The 20729-nt window shown below is 40.9% G+C and overlaps 1 protein-coding gene across 5 annotated transcripts in view; it reads left to right on the top strand.

Annotated features, from left to right (window-relative positions):
- The window catches only part of SMYD3 (SET and MYND domain containing 3), a 601699-nt gene that overhangs the window by 524125 nt on the left and 56845 nt on the right, over positions 1–20729 (top strand). For all 5 annotated transcript variants that reach the window (XM_067555238.1, XM_067555239.1, XM_067555240.1 and 2 more), the window contains 2 exons: positions 9778–9865; positions 17258–17432. In XM_067555238.1, coding sequence (XP_067411339.1) covers positions 9778–9865; positions 17258–17432 — 263 coding nt within the window. The remainder of the gene's footprint in view (positions 1–9777; positions 9866–17257; positions 17433–20729) is intronic.

Here is a 20729-nt window from a genome sequence, read left to right on the forward strand (position 1 = left end):
GTAACATAATACCCTTAAACAGTGTTGTTTGGTCGTGGGGGGTGTTCCATGATACTATTGTCTTAGTATTTAATTATACGGAGTACACAGAAAGCAGAAAGGTTTTAATATTAATACTTGATCTGTGAGTGTTTATGCTATTAACAAAAGTCAACTGTACTTTGCGGTTCAGGGCTAATGAAAAGAATTTTTGGAGCTCGTTTGTATTTGCTTCCTGCAGAAGATTTATACCTCTATGCCCTAAAGATTGATCTAACAACAGGTTCAAACATAAAATCACTATAATAATCAATTGTGTGCAGAGCTACCATGATTTTTTTTTTATTATTTTTGTAATCATCATATCTCTACAATATTACAGAGTGTTACTGAAACACAGTTAACCTGCTCCCATTGCGTTCTGTTGAATTAAATTGGCTTGTTCAAATTCGCTTGTTGATCTTAATTTTCTGTAACTACAAATCTAATCTGAATATTTTTTCTCCCAAAAATGTTATTGCTGCCGCCCTTTGGGCTTCTAAGTAAACAGAATAAAATTCTAAAAGTTGTATCAGACACTGTTAAATATTTTTATATCCACACAGAATAGAACATTAACCTGTGTAGTGCTTCCGAACACTTACCAGTGTCAGTACTCTGAAAATGTAAAGCGCTATATGAATGCCATGTCTTAGTAGTTGTAGTTGGGAAAATTAATTTAACTTTTCTAACAGTGAACAGATGTACTGAATAACACTCAGAGATATGGAATATTGCTTGCTCTGCATCTGTCATCCTATCTTAATTTCTTAATTTTTTAAAAAAGGGAGTTTTTTGTCTCTCGTTTTACTTTCTTCTGGTTTCTTTACATGGAGCAAAACATTTTTTCTCTATGGATAAAAATCCTTTGCAGTTATCGTATGCTAGATCGCATCTACCCTCTTAACACTTACAATGTCAGAAAACTCATGGTCTCATGTTCTAAGAGGGCTACAACTGTAGTCAGCTCAGCTGTAGGTTTTATCAGGTCCCATACAAGGAAAGACATGTGGAGTTCCCCGAACCTGTACAGCATGAGGTGGACAATACGGTTGGATAATTGTGAAGATTTGTTATTTTTCACTGTTGGGGAACTAGCGAGTTTTGATGGCTTGGAGGTGCCATACATGAATCTTGGAGCATGATGCCCTCATAAGTACAGGGCCCTGTGCAGTGCACACTCAAAATATACCTAACTGTTGTTGAAGTAAATTCATGGAAGTGAAATCTTAAGGCTTCTGTGAGAACCATGTGGTTTTGAAATGAAAGAGGGTGTGTGGATGACCAGTGTTTGGCTCTGCATTTATTTAGTCTAAGATTCAGTTATAAAGTCAAACTAGGTTGCAATGTGGAGTCCAGTTAACCAGAAACAATATTATACTTTCTTTATATATACAAAATTCAACACCTCCTAAAAAATCCCAATATTATGTAGAAGATTAAGAAATGTCAGAAACAGTTAATGGATTCAGCCATTTGTCCACTGCCACGTATGCTTCCATCACTCATTGCCACCCGCCTGCACCCCACTACTGTGGATTCTACCTTCACCATAAAGGTACTGCTGCTCCATAAAACTCCAGTGGTGCCCTCATGGAAATGAAAAGGAATGAAGACCCTTCATGAGGACTATGACGTGACTTCAGATATTGCAATAAACCACTTTAATGGGCCTTTTCTCTTGGCATGTCTGTGACCCTGTATACCTGTGTTGTATGTTCAGATAATGTTATGAGTGCTCGTTTATCAGGCTCAAGATCATATTCTGTTTGTCCTGAATGTCCACATGCCGTGAATGAAGTTTAGATCTTTATAATATAGCAACTTCCATGTTGCATTCTCCCACAAACTTGACAAAAGCCCTGCATTACATTATGCAATATCTTCCCTTCATATAGTCTATTTGCAGACAAGTACAAAACAGTGAGCTGCTAATGAGTTAATCAGAAATATACTTTCATTTCCAGAGGGCTCCAGGTGTTTTGTACCCAGAAATTTTTTATGATTTTATGCTTTAAGACAGCAATTCATAACAGTCCTGTTTTAGAACAGCATCCTGTCCTCATTGAAATCAGTTTGATCTCCCAAGGTACCTTTTCAACTGAAAATCAAAGTCTTTTGATTTGGACCCAGCAGGCTTCCAGAGATCTGAACACTTTGGGTAATATCCTTATCTTAGATGGTCAGATACTGTTGAAGTCAGTAGGAGCTGAGCACATCACAGCAGTACTTGGCGGTTTGTGTATAATGTTCAGATATAGGGTTATCCTGATTTTAAAGAATTAAAATGTGGCCGTCTGAAAAAACTTTACCTTTAACGATTTTTTTTAAATGGTTACATCAGAAAAATACATGATCATATTTCAAGGATGGTATCTCACAGGCCTCACTTAATCAACTGCCTTACAGTCATTAGTAATATAGATTTCTAGATTCTAAATGCAGAAGGGACTATCATCATCATTGCGTATGACCTTCTGCATAACTCAGATGCAAAAACAAAACCCAGTAATTTCTGCACTATGCCTATAATTTTTGTTTGACCTATGGCATATATAGACTTACGGCATTCTGAAGCCAACAGTTGTATTTGACATGCCATATTTCCTCCGTGTATTTTGAATAAAAAATGTTTGTCAGGTTCATTTCGGACCAGTAGTCACTCTTGTTTTCTACTGCAGTTGGGGCAGTCTGGCACACTGTCCCATGAGGGAATCATGAGCACCTTTATTAGCTATTGTCAGTATGGGGCTGGGTATCCATGCAAATGAGCACGCCATGTAATGGGGTGTGGAGAGAGGCATCCCCACCCATCCAAATCTGTGGCTTGGAAATGAGAGGAGTTGGAGAATTAGGTGAATCTCTCAACAGCACCCTCCAGATGTGAAATAAGCACCTACCTCCACCCATGATCTTGTGGCAGGGGACTCCGGAAAAGGGAATAAAATAATTAATTGTTGGCTGAATAATTCTGGACCCACTTTCCTCTTCTCTGGACAGGCGAGGGAGGTGGGAGGGGAGAATATCTTGGTGGCTGTCTCCAGTGGCAAAGATTCTTGGCTCCACTTCTCCACCCTGACCTGCGGGCAGGGGGGGGAAAAGAACTACTTTCTGCCAGCCATTGTGGGACAGAAAATCCAAGTCCCAGTCCTGTCCTGTAGGGGCAAGGTGAAGGAGAAACCCTCAGCAACTTCCTTCCTGGAGAGAGAAGATTTTGACAGGTATGTTGGGTGGGTAGGATGTGGAAAATGCTGGTGAGAGACTGGTGTGTTTGTGTATGTGATAAGGGAGCTGAGTGCTCCTGACTGACAGGCTTTGTGCTGCTTTGGTCAGGGAAGGAGTGACTGGTGTTTCTTGTAACAGGCTGATGTGGGTGGTATTTTTATATTCACAATTTTAAATCTGGTTATAATCAAAAACAGTAATTGCTTTAGTCAGTAAATGTGCTAACAGCATTAGATATTATGTATAACAGTGATCGTGCTTGGAGAGATAGGGCCAGGGAGCACTTTGTTGAAAGATGAGAAAGAGAAAGTGAGTGGCAAAGGAGAGTGAAAAGGAGGAAACGCGGAGTGAGATGAAAGAAAGAAGAAAAGAGAGTGAGGTCAAAGACAACAGGAGAGGAAGAGAAAATCAGAGCAGAGAAGACCATATGTATCCTGTACCCAGAGACAACATCTCTCTCTAGGAATTAAGGCACCAAGAAATAGCAGTGAATCATGTGACCTGCAGAACTTTCTTGTGCCTTCAGCAGGGCAGAGGTTTTAGTGTAAGATCTTAGTCACCCCTCCAGGAGACAAGCTAAGGGCTAAATGTGGGGACATCCCCTGTGCATGGGGAAGTGGAGAAGGTACAGGGACCTTCTTTCTCAAGATAACCATTCAGGAGTAAGCTACAACACAGATCTTGGGTTCCTTTGAGTACTAGGTTGGGAGCTCATCTAGCATGCCCAGTGGCACTTCATAACTCCAAGGGAGCATGGCCAGTCATACTGAGGATGTTGCAAGGTCTGTGTTCCCCTATTCTCCTGCTGACATCTGGCAGCAAGCATGCTGTGGGAACAGCACATATTGCAGAAGAAAGGGTCATTGCTCATTGTGCTCCTCCTCTCTGAGAACTCTTCCAACCCAACATATCCACTTGCACTTCCCTCATCAGCACACCTCTATATGTGAAACATGAATCTGTAAATTCACTGGCCTCATCTGCTGGAAGTTTGTCTTTTATCCTTGTGATAGAGAGATTTTTTTTTTTTTCGGAACAAAATAAGAAAATCAGTTTGTTCTTTTGAAGAATAAACCCTTGTGTTCAACACCAGTATTGCCAGTGGGGGAAATCATTACACTGGTGTCACTAAATGTTCATTGTTGTTCAAAGGCTGCTGACTTTGCTACAGGGTGGGTTTTCCATTTCAACAGATGAAAAGACATGTTCTTCTTTACTGCTGGCAACTGCACACCTGGAGGTTTGGCTGGAAATATGCCCTGAAAAGCATCACTTTGAATGGGTTATTTCATAAAAATTTAAATCTTCTTACTGCTATGCTCTTAGATGAAATTAAACTGTTTGGTGTAACTATTAATCATTGCAATTATTTTCATAATTCCTACTCCAAGGCAGCTTTATCCTTTTAGTTGCATTAGTAACATTGGATGTCCAAGTCAGTGACCAGAAACAACTTACTGGGAAAAGTTTGTTAGCCTGGAAGCCAGAGTTAAGGATTCTGACAAAAGGAAGAAAGGAGAGTAGCAGAATACAGCCCCTGAACTTCAGAAAAGCAGACTTTGACTCCCTCAGGGAGCTGATTGGCAGGATTCCCTGGGAGGCTAATATGAGGGGGAAAGGAGTCAAAGAGAGCTGGCTATATTACAAAGAAACCTTATTGAGGGCACAGAAATAAACCATCCCAATGTGCAGAAAGAATAGCAAATATGGCAGGCAACCAGCTTGGCTTAACTGAGAAATCTTCGGTGAGCTTAAACACGAAAAGGAAGCTTACAAAAAGTGGAAGCTTCTCACAGATGACTAGGGTGGAGTATAAAAATACTGCTCGAGCATGCAGAAGTGAAATCAGGAAGGCCAAAGCAAAATTGGAGTTGTATCTAGCAAGTGATGTGAAGGGTAACAAGAATATTTTCTACAGGTATATTGGCAACAAGAAGGAGGTCAGGGAAAGTGTGAGCCCCGTACTGAATGCGGGAGGCAACCTAGTGAAAGATGAAGTGGAAAAAGCTGAAGTACTCAATGCTTTTTTTGCCTCTGTCTTCACAGACAAGGTCAGCTCCCAGACTACTGCACAGGGCATCACAGTATGGGAAGGAGGTGAGCAGACCTCAGTGGTGAAAGAACATATTCAGGATTATTAGAAAAGCTGGACATGCAAAAGTCCATGGGGCCAGATGCAGTACATCTGTGGGAGTTGTCTGATGTGATTGCAGAGCCATTGGCCATTATCTTTGAAAACCCATGGTTATTGGGAGAGGTCCCAGACGATTGGAAAAAGGCAAATATAGTATCCATCTTCAAAAAAGGGAAGAAGGCGGATCCGGGGAACTACAGACCAGTCAGCCTCAGCTCAGTCTCTGGAAAAATCATGGAGCAGGTCCTCGAGGAATCCATTTTGAGGCACTTGGAATAGAGGAAGGTGATCAGGAACAGTCAGCATGGATTTACTAAGGGCAAGTCATGCCTGACCAATCTGATTGCCTTCTATGATGAGATGACAGGCTCTGTGGATGTGCGGAAAGCGGTGGAAGTGATATATCTTGACTTTAGCAAAGCTTTTCATAGGGTCTCCCACAATATTCTTGCCAGCAAGTTAAAAAAGTATGGGTTGGATGAATGGACTATAAGGTGGATAGAAAGCTGGCTAGATCATTGGGCTGAACGGGTAGTGATCAACGGCTCAATGTCTAGTTGGCAGCTGGTAACAAGTGGAGTGCCCCAGGGTTTCGGTCCTGGTGTCAGTTTTGTTCCACATCTTCATTAATGATCTGGAGGATGGAGTGGATTCCACCCTCAGCAAGTTTGCAGATGACACTAAGCCGGGGAGAGTGGTAGATACACTGGAGGGCAGGGATACAGAGTGACCTAAACAAATTGGAGGATTGGGCCAAAAGAAATCTAATGAGATTCAACAAGGACAAGTGCAGAGTCACGCACTTAGGATGAAGAATCCCATGCACTGCTACAAACTGGGAACCAACTGGCTAGGCAGTAGTTTTGCAAAAAAGGACTTGGGGGTTACAATAGACAAGCTGGATATGAGTCAACAGTGTGCTCTTATTGCCAAGAAGGCCAACGGCATATTGGGCTGCATTAGCAGGAGCATTGCGAGCAGATTGAGGGAAGATAATTCCCCTTTCTTTGGCACTGGTGAGGCCACATTTGGAGTATTGTGTCCAGTTTTGGGCCCCCCATTACAGCAAGGATGTGGACAAATTGGAGAGAGTCCAGTGGAGGGCAACAAAAATGATTAGAGGGCTGGAGCACATGACTTATGAGGAGAAGCTGAGGGAACTAGTCATGGTTAGTCTGCAAAAGAGAAGAGTTGGGGGGATTTGATAGTGGCCTTCAGCTACCTAAAAGGGGGTTTCAGGGAGGATGGAGCTAGGCTGTTCTCAGTGGTGCCAGATGACAGAACAAGGAGCAATGATCTCAAATTGCAGTGGGGGAGGTCTAGATTGGATATTAGGAAAATGTTTTTCACTAGAAAGGTGGTGAAGCACTGGAATGGGTTACCTAGGGAGGTGGTGGAATCTCCATCCTTAGAGGTTTTTAAAGCCTGGCTTACAAAGCCCTGGCTGGGATGATTTAGTTGGGGTTGGTCTTTCTTTGAGCAGGAGTTTGGAGTAGATGACCTCCTGAGGTCCCTTCCAATTCTAATATTCTATGATTCTATGAGTAGGTTTGCAGTGACCACTCCTCTAAGTCATTCTGCTGCTTCTGCTTGACTGCCTGTACTGAAGGGGCAGCCAGCATCCCCTGGGCAAAGTCCGACAGAATATTTCTGTCCTGTGTGAAGTTTAGAGTTAACAAGAAAAATGTAGGAAGAACCCTCTTCAAAGAATCAGGGATGCTTAAAGGGCCAAATATTTACCCAAGCAAATCCCCCAACAGCCTAATCTGGAAATCTCCCACTGACTTAAATCCTTGAAGTTTTTGCTCCCTCAAGACCACAGGTTCCTGGGAAAGGCAGTCAAGGCCAGGCCTCCAGCCCCCTATAGGGTGATGTGTGCATTGGGTGTAGTTTCTGTGATTGTCTTGAGTTTTGGAGGGGATATACAGGATGGGGAAACTCTTTGTGTCCTGTGCACCTGTGTAAGGGCTAGGGAAAATCTGACCTCATGTCTTTGCAACTTGCATGCTGAGATGCTGGAAGAGAGGGGTGCAGCAGGAAAAGCAACTCCCAGGAGGATCTAAGAAGGTGCAAGTTAAAATCCTACCTTGACATATGCTTTAACTCATACCATCTATCAGTCCCACAACATGTACATTAGCCGCCCCCCCGCTCCCCAAACCTGCCTTGTATCTGTGGACTGACTTATAACTTACTGTACATCATTTTTCTCTCCCCTCTAAATCTGGCCCTGTGCTTGTTATGCCAGTGTCTCTGAGCACTGGGTTGTAACTGTATTAGCCTGAAACTTAACACAATGCCGATATATAGCAATACCAACTACTGTATTTGGGCAAGTGGTTGAGTTATGGTGGCTGTGGGAACCTTAACAGAATGTCTACCTTTTTGTTCATGTAACCTCTCAATCTTAATTTTGCAATAATGTATTATTTACATTTTATGGCCAAACGTTTTCATTTCCAGCAGTGAAAAATCAGTGGAGCAACTCCAGATTTACAATGGTGTTCTGTGAGCACAATCAGGCCCAATATTCATAACAGTTTGTCAAACAGTTAATAGGCCAAGTTCAGCCTTGTTGTAAGCAATGCAATGCCATAAAATCAGTAGAGTTATATTGAGGCTGAAATTGAGTTATTCAGTGTAAATTTGGTACACAGCTTAAGAAGTTTAGATCTGGACTATTAACTATGCTAACATGACCACAGCAACATGAGCTATTGTGTCCCATCGTTGACCTTTTTCCTTTCTGGTGGCAGATTTAGCTATGTACAAAATTATTTCCAAGTGAGCTCTTTTGATCAGAGAACTGTTTTTTTCATTTGCAAATTGCAGTAGGGTAATGTTGCCCTCTTTGTATCTTTCTGTTGCAGAATGTTACAGAATTATAAGACAGCTGAGGCCAATTTTGATTTAACTATCTCTTGGACAGTAAAAGAGTCCAACTGTTTTCTTGGACAGATTGGAAGGCAAAACTGCAAAATTAAACATGAAAGTGAGCACAGGCTTCCAGTAAATATTTTCTGTTACGTTGAATTCACAATCAATACTTTTCTTCCCCTATTTCTCCCTATTTATGTAGTGCAAGGGAGATGTGGATTATAAACTTCTCAACAGCAATGCCCTTGTGATACCTATTGAGTGTGTATTAGCTCAAAAGTGCTTGGCTAGCTCCTTATACCCAATTTCCTTCATGTAATCCTTTTCCCCATATGGCTGCTTTTGAGGTTATTTGAAATATTCCTGAACTAATTTATACTTATATCCATCTGAAATAATTATTCCTGAAATAATTCATAGTTATATCCATCTGGGGATACCAAAACATTTTGCAAAGGTGGGTATTATTGTCCCCATTTTACAGCTGGAGAAATTGAAGCACAGTTAGGTCAAAAGCCAAAGTTTTAATGGTATTCAGGCATGTAAAGATGCAGATGGGTGTCTTGTGGCATTTTCAAAAGCATCTACGCACAAAACTCCTAACGGCTTTTGAAAATGCCACTACCTGCATTTTTGGGCACCTAAATACCTTTTAAAAAATCTGTCTCTAAGTGAGTTGCCTAAAGATACGCAATAAGTCACTGGCAAAATTGAAAAATTTTGAACTTTGTCTCCTCACATCCAGTCCCTTGTTGTCACCACTGAACATTGTGCCTCCATGTACTGCACTATAAAAGAGTGATGTGAAAATGTGATTGTTGATATGATTTACCGGCAGAACAGGGATAACTGTGATTTAAAAAAATATAGGTAATCTTTTCTGAGCAGCAGACTGATTCACTGGATTCAAGCTTTTAATTTGAATATTGAATGAAGTTAGGCTCTTTCTGCTTGCAAATTGTCTGTGCTCATCTTACAGTTTTATTGAAGTTGTTCAATATTATTAATATTCAAAATTATTAGCTGAGTCATTTCTACACACAGTTTGTGGGTCTATAAATTGTTAGTGAACAGTTCTTTGTGGGTAGTTGAAATCTGAGCTGTTTGGTTTGTTTTGATAGGAAACATGAGACGTGCTATTGCTTCTGTTCCCTGCTCAGATAATCATAATTCTTAGAATCAGCTTTCTGGTGTGAATACTCATTGCTTATGAGTTCAAAATTCACCTTCCTTGATATGTTCTAATATTCATTAAAATTTTCCATTTCCCTCAACATTCCAGTGAGTGAACTCTTTTATTAGAAAATTCATGGAAAGCAAATACAGAGGGGACCAGGTCAAATAGTGAATTCTATTTTTCGTTCCGGATATTATTTGGTGGAAAATGTTCTGATACACAGGCCTAACATTCTTAGTGCCATTATAATCTTTTATAACCCTTTGCTTATCATTATGCCATGTTCTTACATATTCAGAGTCAACTCTGTTTTTCTTATCAAGTGCTTTTGTTTCTGTCAAAACAGGATGCTGACATGCTGGCAGGTGAAGAGCAAGCTTGGAAAGATATCAAAGATGCTGTAACTAAAGTGGGAAACCCAAGGTCACAAGAAGGTATCCTTTCAGTGGCAGTCACAGTCAAAGGCAAATGGATTTTCCTTGGTTTTACTAACAATCCACAGTGCCCACTTTGTAAGTTTTTGCACCTCCTTTTTTCATTTTTTGAAAAATGTACTCCGTATTCATTTGAATTGTAAGCCAAATGATATTTTAATTGTACCAATGATTATGTTATTTTAGGGTGCTTAGCCTATCATCTCGTCATGGCAGGGACTATGTCTACCTCTTGGTACAGCACCTAGCATAACATGGCCTTGATCCTAATCAGAGCCCCTAGGCATTACTCTAATATAATCAATGAGTAATTATAACACTCAAAACAATTATTAAGCCAAAACTTAATGAGACTGCCTTGTACTAATAAACTGTGTTAAGGCATAATGGAAGCCTTGTAAGAATTTAAAGACAATCAAAAAGACCATGAAACGCAGAGATTTCTGTAGCTAACAATAGGCATATTGGTCTATATTCATCCTTGCACTTACTCCATTTATTTCAATGGAGCTACACCAGCCATGAATTTGGCTCATGTGCTGGCCAAGATGCCTTGCTATTTTCTGGCATCTTGGCTTCTAGAGCTACACAGGTCAAAATCTTTGAATGCTCCGTTTTGGCCCTGCAAAAAAGGTTGTTTGTTTAGAGATGTGCTAGGTTGGAAAATAACAGATCAAAATGTTTCTGTGACATTGTTTTCCAGACAAGCTGACGTCCATTTGCCCAAACACAGGATTTTCTTCTAATCAGAGGAACCAATTTATTAGCACAAAGGACTGTCACTAAGTTTTAGTCTAACACTGGGCATAGTTCTGGCATGTTTACTCACATAGTACCTTGATTTCAATGGGATTTCTTATCTAGTAAGGTACTACTCAATGTAAGTAAGAGTGATAGAACTGGATTCTTAGTCTTCCTTTGGCTTGAGGAAAATTGAAGATCACATAGTCGCTGTCAAAGCTGTGTCTGATTTTTCCATAGTTTCCATACTTACTTGTGTAATTAAAACTATTTAGATGCCTAAAAAATGAAACCAGGGTATAGCTGTCTAAATGGGTGCAACTGCAGGTGCAAATAAATGTGCCTCAATTTGGTTGTGGGAACAAAATTGTACAGGCAAAATTGTGGGCTATTTTGAAAATTTAGGTTTCAGTTCTAACCATTTTGCTGGGGTTATTAACCAAACGATATTCATTTGAGCTGACGTATTGGTATTGAAAGATATAACTGAAATTGCTGTAGCAAAAGGTGTCAGGACTATCCTTAGAGAAGCAATCTCAGCTGTTGATTTATTCGATTGTTCTCTTAGGGATGGACCACTTGAAATGTTTCATCTGTCCGCTCATCAAGTCCCAGGGTTGCAGCAGTGTAAACTGGCTTGCATTAGAATCATAGAATCATAGAGCTGGAAGGGACCTCAGGAGGTCATCTAGTCCAATCCCCTGCTCAAAGCAGGACTAGCCTCAGCTAAATAATCCCAGTGAGGGTTTTGTCAAGCCGCAGCTTAAAAACCTCTAAAGATGGAGATTCCACCACCTCCCTAGGTAACCCATTCCAGCGCTTCACCACAGTCCTAGTGAAAAACGTTTTCCTAATGTCCAACCTAGACCTCTCCCCCTGCAACTTGAGACCATTGCTCCTTGTTCTGTCATCTGTCACCACTGAGAACAGCCTAGCTCCATCCTCCCTGGAACCCCCTTTCAGGTAGTTAAAGGCTGCTATCAAATCCTCCCTCATTCTTCTCTTCTGCAGGCTAAACAAGCCTAGTTCCCTCAGCCTCTCCTCATACGTCTTGTGCTGCAGCCCCCTAATCATTTTTGTTACCCTCCGCTGAACTCTCTCCAACTTCTCCACATCCTTTTTGTAGTGGGGGGCCCAAAACTCTACACAATACTCCAAATGCGGCCTCACCAATGCCGAATAGAGGGGAATGATCACTTCCCGCGATCTGATTGCAATTTTCCTACTAATGCAGCCCAATATGCTAATAGCCTTCTTGGCAACCAGGGCACACTGCTGGCTCATATCCAGCTTCTTATCCACTGTTACCCCCAGGTCCTTTTCTGCAGAACTGCTGCCTAGCTCATCGGTCCCCAGTCTGTAGCTGTGCATCGGATTCTTCCGTCCTAAGTGCAGGACACTGCACTTGTCCTTGTTGAACCTCATCAGATTTCTTTTGGCCCAATCCTCCAGTTTGTTTAGGTCCTTCTGTATCCTATCCCTACCTTCCAGGGTATCTACCACTCCCCCCAGTTTAGTGTCATCTGCAAACTTGCTGAGGGTGCAATCTACCCCATCTTCCAGATCATTAATGAAGATGTTGAATAAAACCGACACCAGGACTGACCCCTGGGGCACTCCACTTGTGACCGGCTGCCAGCTAGACATGGAACCATTGATCACTACTCATTGAGCCCTATGCTCTAGCCAGTTCTCGATCCATTTTATAGTTTATTCATCCAACCCATACTTTTTTAACTTGCTGATAAGAATACTGTGAGAGACCGTATCAAAAGCTTTGCTAAAGTCAAGGTATATCACGGCCACCGCTTTCCCCATATCCACAGAGCTGGTCACCTCTTCATAGAAAGCAATCAGGTTGGTCAGGCCTGACTTTCCCTTTGTGAATCCATGTTGACTGTTCCTGATCACCTTCCTCTCTTCCAAGTGCCTTAAAATGGATTTCTTGAGGACCTGCTCCATGATTTTTCCAGGGATTGAGGTAAGGCTGACCGGTCTATAGTTCCCCAGCTCCTCTTTCGTCCCTTTCTTAAAGATGGGCACTATATTTGCTTTTTTCCAGTCATCAGGGACCTCCCCCAGTTGCCACGAGCTTTCAAAGATAATAGCCAATGGCTCTGAAATCACATCAGCCAACTCCCTCAGCACCCTTGGGTGCATTGCATTTGGCCCCAGGGACTTGTATATGTCCAATCTTTCTAAATAGTCTTGGACCTGTTCCTTCAGCACTGCGGGATGTTCACCTCCTTCCCATACTGTGCCGCCCAGTGCAGCAGTCTGGGAGCTGACCTTGTCTGTGAAGACAGAGGCAAAAAAGGCATTGAGTACCTCAGCTTTCTCCACATCCTCTGTCACTAGGTTGCCTCCCCCATTCTGTTAAGGGCCCACACTTTTCCTCTTGTTGGTAACACACCTGTAGAAACCCTTCTTTTTCCCCTTCACATCCCTTGCTAGCTGCAACTCTAATTGCGCTTTGGCCTTCCTGATTTCATTCCTGCATGTTCGAGCAGTGTTTTTATAATCCTCCCTAGTCATCTGACCAAGCTTCCACTTTTTTTAAGCTTCTTTTTTTTATGTTTAAGTTCACCAAAGACTTCTTTGTAAAGCCAAGCTGGACGCCTATCATATTTGCTATTCTTTCTACACATCGGGATGGTTTGTTCCTGTGCCCTCAATAAGGTTTCTTTAAAATACAGCCAGTTCTCTTGGATTCCTTTCCCCCTCATATTAGCCTCCCTGTCCATCAGCTCCCTGAGGGAATCAAAGTCAGCTTTTCTGAAGTCCATGGTCCGTATCCTGCTGTTCTCCTTTCTTCCTTTTGTCAGGATCCTGAACTCGACCATCTCATGGTCACTGCTGCCTAGGTTGCCACCCACTTCTACTTCCCCTACCAAATCTTCTCTGTTTGTGAGCAGCAGGTTAAGAGAAGCATGGCCCCTAGTTGGTTGCTCCACCACTTGCACCAGGAAGTTGTCTGCAACACTCTCTTGTTTGTGCTCTGCTGTATTGCTCTTCCAGCAGATGTCCGGGTGATTGAAGTCCCCCACGAGAATCAGGTCCTGTGAACTGGAAACTTTCCCTAGTTGACCGAAGAAAGCCTCATCTACCTCGTCCTCCTGGTCTGGTGGTCTATAACAGACACCCACCACGACATCACCCTTATTGTTCTTGCTTCTAAGCTTAACCCAGAGACTCTCAACTGGCTTATTTCCAGTTTCATACTGGAGCTCAGAGCAATCATATTGCTCTCTTACATACAGTGCAACTCCTCCTCCCTTTCGCCCCTGCCTGTCCTTTCTAAACAGTTTATACCCATCCATGACAGTGCTCCAGTTGTGTGAGTTACTCCACCAAGTCTTGGTTATTCCAATCATATCATAGTTCCTTGACTGTGCCAGGACTTCCAATTCCTCCTGCTTGTTTCCCAGGCTTCTTGCATTTGTGTATAGGCACTTGAGATAACTAACCGATTGCCCTTTCTTCTGCAATATCAGACGACAGGGCTTGGCAGATATACTTGTCCATTCACCAGTCGTGAGTAGGAAACTTTCCTGCGGAGTGTGGCATTGACCCATCAATTTCTGCAAACGTTACACTTTTATTTCCAAACAAATGAATACAAACAAACGAGCAAACAAAAGTTTTTAGAATTTAGGGTTGAGAAAGTTAGCACCTTCCACATAGGAGCTGCTGAATGTAATGGTTACAGTTTTCTGAATCTTCACAGAGACAGCCTTAAACAACAAATGGCCCGTGTTCCCAATTAAGCACACAAACTGAGCAGCCAATGCTGAGCAGGACAGTTACTGTGGCAATGGGGAAAAGGAATCCTCTTTTATCCTAGATCACTCCACAATGGCTGCTACGCTAGTCTAAGTTACAATTGGGACAGATAATTTCTCCATTGCACTTGAACTGCTGACTGCAGATTTTCTGGCTTGTCAGTATGTGCCTTACCAGCCAGAATTTGGCCTCAAGAGGTTTGGAATATTACACTTTTCATATTAGATGCTACAGAATGTGTGAAACAATATATAGAGACATGAAAGTGTCTTGAGTGATGCTGAGCATCAGCTAAGATGTTGATCTCTCTGGAGTGTCAATGTTTTATGCTTACTACAAACATTTTATCAAGTGAAAATAATCGTGCAGTCTCCTATTCATCTGTCCTTAATCAACCATAAAGAATACAGTGATGTGTACCTGCGAGAGAAAGATTAAGGTACATATCTGAAATGCCTGTATGTAGCCTTTAAAGATTTTTTATAAAGGATTCCATAATCCTGTATTAAATTAACATCAATATTAATATTATGATAATATTCTCTCAGCAGGCATAGTATAAGAATTCTTGTCAGAGTGCTGCTTAATATACCTGGTTTTATATTTTTTCTTTTTAACTAATGTTTCAATAGAGTTCCTGAGTCTTGCATGAAAAATCAATATTCATAAACCACATCATTGTTGGCAAATAAAATAACAATGATAAATTCCTTTCCTAATAAAGTGCTTTCCATCTAAGGGTCTCCAAGCACTTTACAAACAATTAATTTAACCTCACAGTAACCATGCCTTATAGGTAAGTATTATCGATCCTCATTCAGCAATGCACTTAGGCATGTTGTTAAATTTAAGTACCTGAGTGTTTCCATGGTCAGGTAGAACTCATTCCCTCACCCTGGGAGTACTCATGGTGTGCTTGAGTGCTTTGCTGGATTGGGGCTGGTACTATTTTCAGCATTGTCATCAGTGCTGGCCTGTGACCCCCTGATCTGATCTTAGGGGATGTTTTTATGCAAGATTAAACTGTATATCATGTACTTAGGAATACTAAAATGCTTTAAATAGTAAAAATGGAAGTCGCTAAAGCTGTTATGACAGTAGGGAAAATTATATATGTAATTAACATTTGAAGTAGGCTTTATGCAATGGTTTTGAGGCTTAGCGGCCCCTGATAGTTAGCGTGAATGCTTGACATTCATAAGATTTAGCAATATATAGCTTGTGATAAGCAAATAAACTAAGAGAAGAACAAAAACAAGTTTAAAATAATACCTTTTGGGGATTTTTGGTATATGTAACTAACCATGGAGCTAACTGCATTGATGTTTCAAGACCATTGGGAAATATATTGATGAAAATATTTTGTGTAAGCAGCTGGAACCTTAATTATGGTTGTCTGGAATTCCACACATGGACAGGTGTCAATTACATGAGCAGGATCAAACATTGTTCTGGATAAGTGTGGGGGTAAGGGAAAAGATGTATAAAAAGGTGTTTGCTTGACCTAGCTGAGCAGATGGGGGTTGACAAGATGGTGCAAGCTGGATTGTCACTATCTCTCATGTTGTACTCCTCTGACTGCTTTTTTCTATATTTGTTTTCAGTGGTCTCTAGGAATTTGTGAGTATAACAACACTAGAGATCTTTATGTTTTATGTATCTTTTTTGTGGAACCGCATTAATACTTTGGTTTATTTGGATTTTAAATTGAGTCTTCATGTCTATATTTATGTTATTCACCAACCTCACTTGTTAAAAAGGCTTTATGTAGCCACCTGAGTAAAGAAACTGTCATTAATGACGTGCAATTTGCACTCTGAATTAATCAAAGGCTACCTGAGGTTAAATAAATTGTGAAGGACTTTGAGCTTCTTGGATGGACAATGCTATATAAGTGCACAATATTATTATTTTGTTTGCCAGAGAATATGTTGGCACATTTGACCTCAGGGGGACTACTCAGATGTTAAAGTTAAGAATATGCCTACGTGCTTTACTGGATCAAGGCCACAGTATCCATTTTACAGATGAGAAAGCTGAAAACCAGGCCTGATTCTCTTTTTCATTTACATGGGGTTTATGCTAGTGAAAGTTCATTAACTATCAAGGAGTTATTTTTATGATTTACACCAGTGTAAGTGAGAGGAGAATAGGTTAAGTAACTTTAACACATGATGAAGATCAGAGTGGTTTGCAATAGTGCATGTCTCATTCATTTGAATGTGAACCCCAATTCACTTTTCTTTTCTCTCCCTAACAAATAAAAGAACCTTCTTGTAGTTTTGGAGAATAAAATATTCTTTCTCACCAAGATCCTTAAGCCACAGCAATAATCAAACAGCGGAATTGCAATGTTTTCTCTGTTATCCCTGAAACCTGGAGTGCTGCTTCTCTGTCACAACCAATTAGATCACTGACAAAACCTTGCTCTTCAGAACTGTTTCAAATAAAAAGAAAATTAGGTGTCCACAGGCTCCGTTTTAATTTCACGAGACACTGAAGAAATCACTGCAACTAGGAAAGATATTTTAAGAAAATAATAATGTTTCAAATCGCCAAAGAATAATTGTAGCTGGGTTTTGCTTCAGTTATTTAATATATCCTCTCATCTTGTCACCTTTCCTTTACTCCTTACCTCTGAAAATACAGCCTTCGTTAGAAGATGGTTTGTTAACTGTAAATAAAATTTTAGTTACCTAAGGTACCATTTATGTTTTTTAAGTATGTTTTCAAGAGTTGAAACAGAGCCTGGAATAATGGGAACTCTTTAATCTTAATGCCCTGTAGCTCTTATTCCTTGCTAACAACATTGAAACTTGTATTTTTGTTTGATGAAGAAGATGAATCCTTAACTAAAGTTAATAACAGAGTGGGAGCAGGCACTGGCAATGTGCCAGGCTCTTCTAAATAACAATGCAGGTCGTCTTCCAGACACAAACATCTATCTGCTGAAAATGCTTGACTGCGCCTTAGATGCCTGTATTAATCTCAGACGTTGGGAGGAAGCCTTGCTTTATGGCAACAGGACCCTAAAACCATACGGGTAAGAGCTGTGTTGACTGTGGTCTATTCAACTGTGCTACAGGGATGGGCTGCTTATTAAAGCTAGAATTTTTTTCACCTGGAGACCATTCAATGAATGCTTATCACTGTTATTCCTGAAAGTGCTTTGGTGCACACCTTCAACCTCCATTTCCCAGTGTGCTTCCTGGATTAGCATATGAAATCAAATATCCATTCTGCTTGGATAGTCAATAGAACAGAATGTGAAATATTAATGGAAGCTACAATAGCAGCTCTGATTATCCATACTAGCCTTTGTCAACGTCTGATCTTTTTATAAGCACATCACCCCCATCATTCCATCACCAAAAAATGGTAGAGACTATCACCATGGAAGCTCCTGTATTTTAAATTGAGAGTGTTGTGTATGTGGGAAGGTCAGGTAAAGTGTGCAGAGTTCACAGATACGGATGGAATTTAATATAAATGAATTAGTCTGAAGTGTGAAATAATTAGTAATAAATAGCCCAATATTTTTTATTTCCTGGACATCAAGAGGCTGAGGTGGTGAAGGAACTTGCCACTCCTTCATTGTCAGTGCTGGTTCTTTTGCAAGATGCTGAAGAAGATTTTGTGGTCATTGGCCCTGTAGAATAGGTCTACAATGCAACATGGAGCAGTGTGGACATTGCGGCTCTGGCAGCAGCTCGGGCTCTCATATCCACCCGACCCCTGGGTCGGAACTCAGGAGGCTAGCCTGAGTCTCTGCTGCAGCCACAACGTCCACACAGCTGTTTTTCAAGCACTAGCTTGAGCCCCACCAGTGTGAGTCTGTCTGCCCAGTCTGGGAGGCTCACTCCTAGCTGCAGTGTAGATATAGTCTCATAGGCCAACAGACATCACTGGGTGATCCTGCTTTATGTGGATAGGGTTTGGGATTCATTGGGTCCCAGAACTGTAGAACTGCTCTGGGCAGTTTGGTGGAGAAGCAATGGGAAACGGACTAGCATAGCTTGCATTGGCTTTTGACTCCCCTGCCGATGCCAGGTCTTTTGTTTCTGGATGTGTTGAGTGTTCACAAGTAAGTGAAGTGCCTGTGTAGACTATACACTGTTTACGCTGGCTCTGTGCATGGTGTAATTCATTGCAGCTGTGTAAACTGAAAATAAGTTTTCATTACAGTATCCATTTCTTCTCTTAGTCCTGCTACATCATGTGATATTCTAGCACACAATGAGACTCCATGACAGCAGTGAAATGTAAGGGGCATGGAAATGCAAAACAATGCATACTGCTGTGAACAAGAACATCTCACACCTAGCACATCTTTGCTTTCAGTTGGCTGCTGTCAATGTTCGGTATTTTGCTTGGGAAACTGTCCCACTAGCATACTATCTCTGAATAATTTAGATCAGAACTTAAGATGCATCACAGCACCATATTGTAAGAAGTTCTTCCACCATACTGTAGGAAGCAAAAGGTTTGCATAAGTTATGGGTGGCAAGAGTGGGAGAAGCCGTACATCTGTAATTGCTATGATTTGTTGCAGTGAGAGGGTGTGAGTGCTTTGAAACACGCAAACTCCTTAAGGGTGAAAATCCTCCGTGTTCAATGGGCCAGCACAAACCGCATGACCACCCAAATCCCACTTAACCTTTCAAAATAGGGCTTAAGTGGAACTTCCGTAAGGCATAGGCCTTGCACCAGCTCTCTGTGCAGGGGCAAATTTCACCCCAACTGAATACGGTGCCCATAGGAATGTTCACTTAAAAGCCCCTCCCTTGTCTTTTACCCCTTCACCTATTAACAATGATTTTCAGGCCAGCACTACTAAGCGGGTTTCTCCATACATTTCACAGCATAAAGATTACAGTAAAACAGAATTCAGGTTCATCAGATCATTTAATAAATCTTCCCTCTTTGCTTTCTGAGGTATACAGTAGTGTTCAAACCACTTAATACAGTAAGGTTGGTTTTTTTCCATTCTGTACATTCCGTTAAAGTGTCTTTTGTGAAATGTTACTTGCATGAGAAATTTGACCTCTTTTATGCCTCAAGGAACTTGTCCTTGGTTTTTCTAGATCCAAAAGCATTTTTTGAAGAGAGACGTTTTCAGTTGTACTTTACTTCTTTTACCTTCAAGCCATCACTACAAGCTTTTACACACCTGACAAAAAATCCTCAGTTTCTCATTACAACAAATTGCACCCTACCCAGCAGGAGAGAAAATCCTAGGAAATCTTCTGGGATACAATGAATTTCTCCTGTTGAATCAATCTACTGCTTGGCTGCCCCTGCAGTTCCATTACAGCTATCTATTTTCCTTTTCTCAGCTCTGGAAAAATATTCATACTGTTCTCCACAGGGAATCACTGAAACATTCAAGCAGTCCGTATATATGAGCAATGATTGCTACAACTGTAAAAGGCTCTAAAGAATTGGTCAAAAACAATTTTAATTTTAATTTGGCATGCGTTTATTGTGTGTGTCCGATTATTTAACCAGCAGGATTAATATTTGCTGCTGCGTGCTCAATGCTGTTTTTTATGTATATTTTCTTTACGATAGTTACTTAATTTTCAGAATCATCCACTTCATGTAGCTGGCACAGACAATTGGCTAAACTGCATAAAAACTGTTTTTATCAAACTTATATATTCAATAGTTACCTTCAAATTATAAGAAAATTATAATATTTTATAAAGAATATTGTCTGAATGCTGTTAAATATTTCTAGATCTTTGAAAAGAGAGGAGAGCTGACAGCTGTCAAAATGAAAAGCTGCTGATTAGTTTGCCCTAAACCATAATTGTCCATAATTTGTTGAAACTTACAACATATACTTTCACTGAATACTCTAAACCAAACAATTGTACACAGCTTTTCTTGTAAATTCCAGAGTAACAATTTGCCTGTCCAAGAGCCTTAACAAAAGTTAACAGATATTTGCTTAAGTGAAAACCACCCCATATCACAGTCAGCACTCAGCAGCTTGCAAAAATAAACTTCCTTACAAAAATCCTCATGCGCCCTAACCACAGAAATAACAGAATATCGACAAGAAGTGCTTGTCAGGTTTGTCAGGTTTCAGTTAACACATTCACACTCAGTTTTCAGTGCTGCTCACAAAGGGCCTGATCTGAGGCAAACTTGTACTAAATTAAATTCAAGAAAGAACCTCAGGATTTGGCCCATAAACTACAGTCAAATCACAAAGGCTCAGTTCTGTCTACCTCAAGTGTCCAGTAGTTAACTCCAGACAAACGTTGGGAGTATTCATCTAATACATGCAGTGCCAATAAGAACCTGGTATAAAAATCTGATACTTGACATTGGC

The sequence above is a fragment of the Emydura macquarii genome, unplaced genomic scaffold, assembly GCF_026122565.2.
Source record: "Emydura macquarii macquarii isolate MOO-44397 ecotype Brisbane River unplaced genomic scaffold, CSIRO-AGI_Emac_v2 contig_1597, whole genome shotgun sequence".
NCBI classification, from domain to species: Eukaryota; Metazoa; Chordata; order Testudines; family Chelidae; genus Emydura; species Emydura macquarii.